The sequence below is a fragment of the Nuphar pumila genome, chromosome 9 (genome assembly GCF_984573655.1).
Source record: "Nuphar pumila chromosome 9, dmNupPumi1.hap1.1, whole genome shotgun sequence".
NCBI lineage: Eukaryota > Viridiplantae > Streptophyta > Magnoliopsida > Nymphaeales > Nymphaeaceae > Nuphar > Nuphar pumila.
Window position 1 is genome coordinate 30314646 of NC_143257.1, and position 12235 is coordinate 30326880.

General features: G+C 37.1%; 1 protein-coding gene across 1 annotated transcript in view; it reads left to right on the forward strand.

Moving 5' to 3' along the window:
- DXPS3 (1-deoxy-D-xylulose 5-phosphate synthase 3) overlaps nt 1-12235 on the forward strand; it is a 140665-nt gene that overhangs the window by 18037 nt on the left and 110393 nt on the right. The window contains exons 2-3 of the mRNA XM_090017636.1: nt 6250-6360; nt 6465-6629. Of these exons, the coding sequence (XP_089873762.1) occupies nt 6250-6360; nt 6465-6629 (276 nt within the window). The remainder of the gene's footprint in view (nt 1-6249; nt 6361-6464; nt 6630-12235) is intronic.

Genomic DNA, 12235 nt, shown 5'->3' on the forward strand with positions numbered 1-12235 from the left:
TGGAACACTCATTCAGTCCTGTTCAGTGGCATCGTCGTCTTGGTCATCCTTCATTGTCAAAGCTTCGTTCAGTCTTTTCTCAAATTCCTTCCACTACATCATTTCAGTGTGAAGCATGTCAGCTGGGCAAGTATCATTGAAGTTCGTTCCCTTCGAGTCAGAGTCAGTCTAGTAATAAAGTTTTTGAACTTCTTCATGCAGATGTATGGGGTCCTAGTAAGATTCCTACTAGGACTCAGTGTCGATACTATCTTGTTATTGTTTATGATTTCTCTAAGTTGTCATGGGTGTTTTTAATAAAAGAACGATCTAAAGTTCCAAGTATTATCAAATCCTTAATTCTTGAAATAAAAACTCAGTTTGAATCTATTGTCAAGATTGTTCGCACTGATAATTCTCTTGAGTTTAAATCAAAAGTTCTGTTACAATTTTACCAAGATCATGGCATTCAACCCCAAACTTCCTGTGCCTATTCATTTCAACAAAATGGTGGTGGCTGAGCGAAAACATCGGCACCTGCTTGATGTTCCCCGGACCATTATGATTCAATCTAATGTTCCTGCGTTATACTGGGGTGATGCGATTGCCACTGTTTGTTATCTGATCAACCGCATGCCTTCATCTTCTGTGGGTGATCAGATTCCATTACATATCCTAAAACCTAATGCCCCACTCTTCTCTTTCTCGCCAAAAAATATTTGGATGTGTTTGTTTTGTACACAAACTTGGCCTTGACCGTGATAAATTAGCTGCTCAAGCTACAAAATGCATATTTATAAGTTATCCCAAAAATCAAAAGGGATATCGATGTTATGATCCTATTTCTCGCCGAGAGTATGTCAGTGCGGATGTATCTTTCTTGGAATCCACTCCATATTACTCTAGTACCGGTTCCCCGCTGCAGGTTGATCTCAACATACATGAGATTCTCAACATACATGAGATCTAGTTGATTCCGCAGCAGATGCTGACATTGTTGGATGTAAATGGGTATATACAATAAAGTACAAATCTGATGGTTCTATTGAAAGGTACAAGGCCAGATTAGTAGCAAAAGGGTATACTCAGACATATGGTATTGATTTCTTTGAAACCTTTTCTCCTGTTGCACGGATGGGTACCATTCGTCTTGTTCTCTCAGTAGCTGTTCAGCATGGTTGGAGCTTGTGCCAATTAGATGTGAAAAATGCATTTCTATATGGGGATCTATCTAAGACCGTTTACATGCAACAACCTCCAAGATTCGAGGTTGAGGGGGAGTGTCAGAAGGTGTGTAGATTGAGAAAGGCGATTTATGACTTGAAACAAAGTCCTCGTGCATGGTTTCAAAAGTTGTTTGAAGTGATGTCACACTTTGGCTTTAATAGGTCAGCGGCAGATCATACACTATTTATCAAGAAAACTAACTCAGGCATAGTTGTTATGGTGGTATACGTGGATGACATCATTCTTACAGGAGACAATGTGAAAGATATTGAAACCACAAAGGCTCATCTTCAAAAACACTTTGTTACAAAAGACCTTGGTTCACTTAGATATTTCTTGGGTATAGAAGTTGCTAGGAGCCGTGAAGGGATGGTTTTGTCTCAACGGAAGTATGTTCTTGACTTATTAAAGGAAACGGGAATGTTGGGAGCTAAACTAGCAAATATTCCCATGGACCATAAAGCTCAGTTGTTTGAAGAAGAGTCAAAACCGGTTGATAGCAAAAGCTATCACTCCCTAGTAGGGAAACTACTGTATGTAACTGTGACCAAGCTGGATATTGCTTTAGCAGTCAGTGTTTTAAAACTCGCCGAGTCAACTCGTTGACTCGGCTGACTCGGCTCGGCTCGGCCCTCCAGCGAGTCAACCCGGCAAGGCAAACTCGGTTTGCCAAAACTCGAGCTTGACTCGGCCTGACTCGGCTTGACTCGGCCTGACTCGGCTTGACTCGGCCTGACTCGGGCGAGTTCTGGGATGTTTGAAATTTGTTTTTTGAGTTTCAAATGGTAATGATATATATACATATATGCAGTCTACTGTTTACTGTCTGTACAATCTAGTTGAAAAATCACAGGTGCAAGTTGTATCTAAGCAATCTGACCTCATATATGTGTTCAACATGGTTTATTTGCTAGGAATCACACCTTTATCATATTCTTTTATGTAAAAATATGTTTTTTTGAGTCATGAAATTTGGCATATTGTAGGCCATTGATTTGTGAAGCCCTTGAGAAACTTGCTTACATGTTGACAAACTATTTGAAAAAAAAATTGTGTTCTAATAGATTGTATGTACAATTGACTGTGTAAAAACATACATTGAAAAACTTACTCTATTGGCAAAACCAGGAGATTTTTGTATGCATTTGCTTTTGTCAAATAAAAAATGGTCTATTTTGCAGTTTCAGACCTTGTTTACCTCAAAATTGGGATTGATATGAAAAATCAGATAAACTGTTGAAATGGAGAACCAGGTCTTGAGTAAGGCTAAAAGAGTCTAGTACTTTCTGCAAGCTGATGAAATGGTTTGGGAGTCGGAACTTAAACTAGCAAAATTAATGAATTTTTGCTTGTCGTGACCAACTGTTCTACATCTAATAAACTTTTAATCTTTAAACTCCCAGATTTCTGTGGCACATGACAAATTGACTGTCAAAGTGCTTGTATAGATATCAAATTCAATTATTCAAGCAAACCTCTATAGCTCTTTGCAGTTGTTTTTATATTCTTACAGACATTTGGAGACTATGTTTACTCAAAAACATGGTTTCAGACAAATTATATAGTGTTTTTCTTTTAAAATCAAAAGTTAACAAAACCCAGTCCGAGTCACCGAGTTGACCCGCCGAGTCACGAGTCAATAAAGAATGAGTCGAGTTCCGAGTCACGGGTTTTAAAACCTTGTTAGCAGTAAGCAAAGTTAGCCAGTTTATGGACAAACCAATTGAGGTACACTAGAATGCAGTTATAATGATTCTCAGATATCTAAAATCTTCTCCTGGAAAGGGGTTATTGTTCAGGAAAGGTGGAACTTTGGAGATAGTGGCCTATTCTGATGCTGACTATGCAGGATCTGTAGTGGATAGAAAATCTACCACAGGATTCTGTGTGTTTCTGGGAGACAACTTGATTTCTTGGAGAAGTAAGAAACAAAATGTGGTTTCTAGGTTGAGTGCAGAATCAGAATATCGGGCTATGACCCAAACAACTGCTGAATTGATGTGGGTTCGTACTGTTCTTCATGATCTTCAGGTGAAGGTTTCCTCTCCTATGATCATGATCTGTGATAACAAGGTTGCAACATATATAGCGAACAATCATGTCTTTCATGAGAGAACAAAGCACATTGAGGTTGATTGCCACTATGTAAGAGATATGGTTCAAGCTGGTCATATCACTACCAAATATCTAAAGTCGGAAGACCAAGTTGCAGATATGTTTACAAAGCCTCTTGCTAGACCAAATTTCTCAAAATGTTGTGACAAGCTGAGCATGATTGATATCTATGCTCCAGCTTGAGGGGGAGTGTTGAGATTAGGTGGTTTTAAGTTTAAGTCTTTTTAGATTAGAGGTTATTTGAAATTTTAATTTAATGATGGACTTAGATGTAATTTATTCTTTTTGGCCTCTTTCTATTTAACATAGAGAGTAGCCCTAATAACAAGTTAACGAGTTTTCTATTGTGCAACCAACTCTCTCTCTTTCTCTCTCTCTCTACCCAGGTGTTTGCGCATCACATCTTCTACAAAACTCAAATTAAATTCCAGTTAAGTCCAACTTAACTCCCGATTAATTATGATTAAAACTCAAAATAATTCAAAATAAATTCTCAGTTCGAGATTCTTTCCAAATCCAATTAAAGCTCGAATTATAATTAAATCTCACCTTAAGTTCAAATAATATTTTAGCATTAAATTCACCTTTATTCTTCGTAAAAATATCAAAAATTCGCGGGGTTTACAGGGAGTGTATCTTGGATCGTGGACATAGGCAGGCATTGCTGAACCACGTTAAATCTTGAGTGATCTCATTGTGTTTCTGTGTTCGTTATGTTTTTTTAACAATACCCTATCACATATTTAAGTCATGCTTTCTTAGATATAATATTGGTCATGTCCAACATAGTCATGCTTGACCATGCATGTGGAGCGGCATGTAGTGTCAGGTTATTGTATCAACTGCCTCAGGAGGTGCTCTTATGACTGGTGGAGATCAGCAACATTAGGTGTGATAAACAGAAACCACATTTTCAGTAAATTCTTCTCTAGGTTATTATTCCATTAAATTTGATTTGGAAGCACCTCAATTCTTTTGCATATTGCTAAGGATGAAATAAAGGAAAACTTGTGCTTGACAAGTTGTTATATTTTCTGAATTCAGATAATAAATTATCGTGAGCACCTTTTTGCTTGATTTATTGAAGTCCTAACTTGATCTTGTTCGCACTATAGAGTGTTCCCAAGTGCTGTTAAAGTCTGATGATAATTAACAATGAGTCAGTTGTTTGAATCAAATGAGGTTGGTGGGATAACAAGTTCACCTTGACCTTATGATTGATAAAGCTATAACTTGGTTATTCCTGATCTTTTGAATGGATAGATCCTCCACCCATACGATGGTGTGCACGATCGTTTCAACATTTGTGTCTGCAGATACATTGCCAATTTCCATCACTAAGAATATCATAAGCGAGTTCAATCTATTGAAAGAAGCAGAGCTTACAACTATGCTAAGTAATCCAAGACATGGAAAGATGGTATCGAGACGGTCTTGCAACCAGACAGGTGCAAGACTTAAAATACCCTGTCTCATATTTAAGTCATGCTGCCTTAGATATTCAATTGGTCATGTCCAACATCGTCATGCTTGGCCATGCACATGGAGTGGCATGTAGCGTCTAGATATTGTATCAACCCTGGCATTCATGCCTCAGTGAGGTGCTCTATGACTCTGTTGGAGATCGGCTCCATTAGGTATGATCAAAAGAAACTACATTTTCAGTAAATTCTTCTCCAGGTTATTATTCCATTACATCAGATTTGGAAACACCACAATTCTTTTGCATATTGCCAAGGATGAAATAAAGAAGAACTTGTGCTTGGCAAGCTGTTATATTTTCTGAATCCAGATAATAAATTATTGTGAACACCTTTTTCCTTGATTTAATGAAGTCCTAACTTGATCTGATTCGCACTACAGAGTTTTCTCAAGTAATGTTAAAGTCTAATGATAATTAACAATGAGTTAGTTGTTTGAATGAAATGAGGCTGGTGGGATAACAAGTTGACCTTGAGCTTATGATTTAATAAAACTATACCTGGGTTGTCAATTGCCATCACTAAGAATAGCATACACGAGTTCAATCAATTGAAAGAAGCAGAGATTACAACTAAGCTAAGTAATCTAAGACATAGAAAGATGGTATTGAGACAGTCTTGCAACCAGACAGGTGCTTGCTGTTTCAAGAGAATAATCAATGTTTTCTCTAATGGTTATCTAAGAGGAACGGTTTCTACAGGAAGTTTGTTATTTAGTCTCAATGTGATGAAACATGCATGATCTATGAGCTATACAGACAGTTCAGATAATGCAACCGCTGTATGCACTACCAGATACATGCCTAAACTCGAAAGGAGCAAGAAAGTTGAGTTATGATAAATAACTGATTGCAATTGAACATGAGGATTTGGTCAACTGGGAAGAGAGTACAAAGAATCAAAATAGGGTAATGCACAATAAGGGAATAACTGACAGAAAACTACTCCTTATTGTCTTGAAATATTTTTATTTTTGCAGACTTAATCTTTCAGACTGAAATGTTGAAACTGTCACAATGCAGTTTGTATCTTAAACTTTTTTGGGAATATTAATCTTGCTGTTCCAAGTTTACATCTTAAGGACATTAACGTGGATTTACGTGATGGTTTCTTACGATGCCTTGCTCTTTTACAAAACTAAGAGCAGTGAAAGCAACTACAAAACAATTGCTTTAATTAATACCTTGTTATACTCTAATGTCACAAGGATGCTCCATTTTCACTCCAGTTCCATATCCACTTATATACAAGTTATATTGGAAACTTCATAAAAATGGTTGTATCCTCACATCCTCATCTGTATCCATGTGACATAAGTTATATTGATATAATTTTTAGTGAATGAGCTGTTTGCTTAATTTTCCTGGAAGTTAAGGTGCTTCTGTTAAGATTAGATAAATACTTTTGCTTGAAATCTTTGAAGTAAATCTGAACCATTCCTATGCAGGTGCAAGTGAGTGCTTTGCCTGATTTTGATGATTTCTTCTGGGAGAAGGCACCTACTCCATTACTGGATTTGGTTGAGACTCCAATTCAGTTGAAAAACTTATCCCTCAAGGTTTTTAAACAATTGTAGCTGCATGAAGGCTTAATGCACTTGCGTCTTTAACTTCTAGCATTACAACGAATTTAGCCAAGGTTTGACCTAGTTTGTGACTGCAGGATCTGAAACAGTTAGCTGATGAAATCCGTTCTGAGATGTCTTTTGTTTTATCAAATACACAAAGTTCTCTTAATCGTAGTCTTGCTGTGGTGGAATTAACGGTTGCCATTCATTATGTTTTCCATGCACCAATGGACAAGATACTTTGGGATGTTGGTGAGCAGGTAAGACATAATTGTCCTATTTCTGCTTTCAAAACAGCTTAGTAAAATCTTGTTGCGCATGTGCATGCATCCACACACACACACACATACATATATACATATATGTTAGGCTAATTTGCATGGCTTATAGTGCCAAGTAACCTATGTCCAAGGGACTCGCCCAAGAGTCCGCTGCGGGTGTGGGTGCGGCACCCGGTGCGGTCAATCTGACCTTGGGTGCAGTCAACCCGCACCCAGGGTTATCTTTGTCCAAAATGGACTCGGTCAACTTTGAAGGAGTCCATTTCTGGTCCATTAAAAAAGGGACGGGGCTCGAGAATGGGTAGGGGTACCTCGAGCCCCCACCCCCCCTCATTAAAAAAAAATGGGTACCTTGAGAAGGGGTAAAGAGGGACGGGGCTTGAGAATGGGATACCTTGAAAAGGGGTGGTGTTAAAAATTATATATATATATCCTCATGCACCCCCGCACCCAAGTTTTTTTAAAGTGCCGCACCGGCACCCGCACCCATGTGACATAGCAAGTAACAAGTTGACCAAATTTATTTCCCTTAGTGGAATTCAAAGTCCCATATTGGTGCTTTGGAATAGCATTACAAAGGCATTTTGGTAAAACTACAACGCATGCAGTTTGAAAAGATCATGGGCAGCCATTTGACCATCTGTATAACAACCTTAAATGGATCAAGTAGGTACTTACAGCACTATAAGAGTCTGACATCAAGCTCGAATCTGGTCCGTACTTCACATCATGAAAATCAACTAAATTTTGGGTTGCCATGTAAATCGTGGTTGCTACCGGATCCAAAACAAATCAACCAGGTCTGGACTGGTTGGGTCCTCCATATGTTAGTCATGGGTTGGTCACAGATTTCATTGGTATTAGCCTTGTCTTGGACCCAATTATCACAAACTGAATCCTGCTTCCAATTGGGCCAGCAATCTGATCATAGTCTGATCCAAACCTCAGACAAGACTTGGGATGACTAGCCTCAAGCTTTCTTGGGTTAGACAGACTAAGGTAGGGTTGGCTCAGGTAGGCTGTGTAGGTATGGGCAAACTAGATCCACTTTAGGTCCAATGCCCTGTGGTGGTGTCCATTTGTTTCTGAAAATGATCTAAGAAGCGAAAGACAATAAGAAGATGCTGCAGGATGGCTATAGGCAGTAGATCATGGTATTAGGCAGCACGGAGTTTCATAGAAAGCATAAGGAGGTCGTGTCATAGAATTATGCTTAATTACAGGGTGTGAAGTACATCCAGTGGATATTGGTAAGCTTGACTATGCTAAGCTTATGATTAACTGTTCACTGGACCTTTTTAAAAAATTCTTGCCTCGAGGATAAGTCCTTTTCCAACTCAGGGAGTTTTATGCAGTACAAATTGGTTTGAGTAGAATCTTTAGGAGTTGGATCCATGGTCCATTTATTTGCTTCTTAGTTAAGAACTTAAGATAACCGTTTTTGTAATAACTTGTAATTAAGGTAGTTTCCATTTTCACTTGTTAATTAGTAATAAAAGGAGAGAGAATAAGGGGAGATAGGGTAGAATTGTGGTTTTGGATTTGACTTCGATGAGAAAAGGAGAGTTTCCTTTTCTATCTTACTCCTATGGAATCATTCCTTTTCTCGATCTTCAGAATTTAGGTTAGGTTGAAGCATTTCTGGTTATGTGCATGTTATTGAACGTCATGTAATGAAATATGCAGAAAATATAAACAAAGGCCGCTAAGGGCTTACAAGAACACAATCACAAAGTGCACAAGCACAAGTCCACAGTGGGACAATACAAGAACCAATAATGGCAACACAAAGCTAAAAATATTTCTTTATTGATCATATGCTTGAGCTCCAAGAATTGAAGAATGAAGAGGGTGGAACACCCCTATTTAAAAAAAATACAAGAGGGAAAAGGGAGGACACTTGGGAGCTCCCAATGACCATAAAGCCGATGCTCTAATATCTAAAAGACAAAATAAATAAATAAATAAAAAGGACTTAAAACTATTCCAGCTGACAATTCCTTATTATATGTAAAATATTAAAATGCCCCTATAGGGCTTTACATATTACAAAATTGTTTATAACTGAATATATATATATATATATATATATATATATATATATATATTAACACCTTTCTTCAAACTTACGGTAAAATTACCAAAAGTTAAGGAGAAAGATAAACTGAGTTGCAGGAAGAGCTTTAGTGAAGAAATCAACCAACCGGTACTCCAATGTAATGTAACATACGACAACTCAATAGTTCATCTCAGATACTCATCACGTAAATGTTAAAATGTAATTCTCAATCTCGTTGTATGTACATATATATATATATATATATATGGAGATACATATACATATATACTATGTATATATGTTTACATCTCTCTCTCTCTCTCTATATATATATATATAATCTTTTTACGCATTATAGTCTGAAAAGGGTATTTCTGTAATTTCCTATTTTACGCATGTTCCATTTGGAATATGATTGTATTTTTCTTTTTTTCCTTTCTTTTCTTTTCTTTTTATGCTTTTTGTGGTTTGTGCCAACTAGGGAGGCTCCCCAAAAGAGTCGTTGGGGGAGCCCCCAACGGTCACAAATGTGACCGTTCGGGGCTCCCAACGACTCCTTTGGGAGCCCCCTATGTGGCCCCTCTAGTGGTGTGTAAATAGGGGTCTTCCCTCTGTATTTTCCTTAAGCTTGAGAGCTCAAGCTCCTTCTCTTTTTGAATATAAAGATTCTTTACATGCCATTGTGCATATTTGTGTTATTTTATGCCTTTGTGCATATTTGTTCAAGTATTGTTTGAGTGCCTTTGTGCACATCTCTTGTGAGGTATTAGTGCTCTTTTTGTCATATTGTTTCTTTGTAGACATTTTTACATGGTATCAGAGCTTTGTTTGAAGAAAGAAGATCGTGTGGCTATTCACGATATTGGGTGCCTCGAAAAACATGTCTTTAAACTTTTGGGTGATTGGCGTGGAGTCTTCACTTCATTCAATATTTTAGAAGCGTATTCCACCAAGTAAGATAAAAAATCTTATTGTGGTACGTACTTTTATCTCTCTTTCTTCTTCTTCTTTAATGGGTGAAAACGACTCTCATTTTTCTCTTGGCTTCAAACTTAATGGCTTCAACTATTATGCTTGGGCTAGAAACATGGAGGCTCATATCAAAGGAAAAGGACTTTGGGGATTTATCCAAGGTCCGATTTCGGAACCGGAGCCTAAGATCACCTTGATAGAAAAAGGTGAAATCAAAATGCTTGAAGGTGAAGAAAGAAATAAGGCTCTTGAAGAATACTCCAAGAAGCATGAGGAATGGGAAATGAAATTTTTTAAAATCCTATCATGGATTTTCTCATCCGTAGAGACGAGGATAAATGCCAACATCATTAAGTTCAAAAGGCTTCTCAAGCATGAGAATATCTTGAAAAAATGTATACTTCAAAAGATTTGTCTCGCAAATATTATCTTCAAAAAAGAGCCTTGACTCTTCAACAAAATGAGATGTCTATTAGAGAATACTTTGCAGAATTGTCATCCATTTGAGATGAACTTGCCATGCTTGAACCTAAGTGGAGTGGTGAAACTATCAAACTTATACATAAGCAATCAGAGGAGGACCACTTCTTTAACTTTTTAAATGGGCTTAGACCCGAGTTCGAGCAAATACAATCCTCTCTTCTTTCCTCTTTTACTTCCCCCCCTCTTGAGGATGTTACTACAAAACTAAGTGTAGAAGACACCCATATGGGTATAAGCAAAAACAATCCAAGTGTCCTTGCAACTCCCTCAAACCAAGAAGAAAGTGATGGTGTGAATGTCGTCTCAAGACCGGGGAACAACTTAAGAACCTACAAACCTCTTCATTTCAAAAATCAAAATCAAGGATCAAGTAGTCAAAGAGGTAAAAGAGACTATAGCAAGATTGTGTGCCATTTTTGTAAGGAACCGGGTCACATCAAACCGGTTTGCTCAAAATGGAAGAAGTTGCTAGCTATGGCTACCACATCTCAACCCGAAAAGGAAGAAAGTTCATCTTCTTCAAATGGAGCTCTATTATTGCATCAAATTGTGGAAGCACTTCAACCACTTCTTAAGGGGGCAATTTCCGGAGCGGCTACATCCACCTTCTCTCCTCCCGGTAAGACTTCATGGCTTTTGGACTCAGGTGCTTCATTTCATGTCTCCAAACATGTTTTCTCTTTCTGAATATTAAAAAAATATCCTTCCATCTTATGTTTCTACTGCTGATGGCACTTCTCTTGAAATTAAAGGCAATGAGAATTTTGAAACTCAAGATTTTTTCATTCCCAAAATTAGATTTATACCAAAATTAAATTTGAACCTTCTCTCCGTTTCTCAACTCTCGGACCATGGATGTGATATTAAATTTTCCTTTGATAAATGTTTAATACTAGATCGCCGGTCCGAAAAGTTGATTGGGGAAGACTCTAGAAAAAGAGACTTATACTGTATGGACTTTCTTCAAATTTTCCAAAACTCTTTTTGTAATATTGCCTAACATAAGGATATAAATGTTTGGCATAAAAGACTTGGTGATCCCAATATCACAAAGTTATCTTATTTATATTTTGCTAAAAATCTTTGTAAAAATACTTTCTTTTGTAATGATTGTATTTTTGGAAAAATGAGAAGTATGCCTTTTCAGCAAAGATCCATGTTTACTTCTAAACCTTTTGAAATTGTTCATTCGGATGTTTGGGGACTAGCACCTGTTGTTTCAAAGGGAGGATTTGCCTATTATGTGATCTTTGTGGATGACTTTTCTAGGTACTCTTGGATATATTTTCTTAGACATAAGCATGAAGTTTTTTCATATTTTAAATCATATCATGTGATGATTAAGAATCAATTTAATAGCAACATAAAGATATTTAGAACTGATTTTGGAGGAGCGTATCTCTCCAATGAATTCAAGAAGTATCTTGAAGATAATGGTATTGCTCATCAAAGGTCATGTCCTAAAACCCCCCAACAAAATGGGTTGGCCGAAAGAAAACATAGGCATATCATTGAAACCACTCGAACTCTTCTCCTATCTTAAAATATTCCAATTTTTTTTGGGCCGAGGCGGCTCTTGCGTATGTTTATCTTATCAATCGTCTACCATCTATAAATTTGGATAAAATCTCTCCCTTTGAAATATTATATAAAAAGGAACCTGATTATAACAGACTGCGAATTTTTTGTTGCAAATGCTTTGTCCTTACCGATAAGAATGATAAACTTTCACCTAAAGCTATTCATTGTGCCTTTCTTGGCTATTCCGAGACTCAAAAAGGATTTCGTTGTTATGATTCCAAAAATGATAAGCTATATGTTTCAAGAAATGTGATGTTTTTGGAAAATGAAAGTGGATTTGAAAAAAATGACTCTCATCCCGAAAATATGGACTACTCTTTTTTATTTGACCTATTATCTAGTAATGATATGTCTAGTGATGATGAAATAGTATCAAATCACGATAGTGATAATGAAGTAGACATTAATGACTTTAACTCACCTAGTGGTCATGAAGATAGGGCATCAAATGATCCTATAACCTACTCACGTAGAGATAGAAGTACTTTTA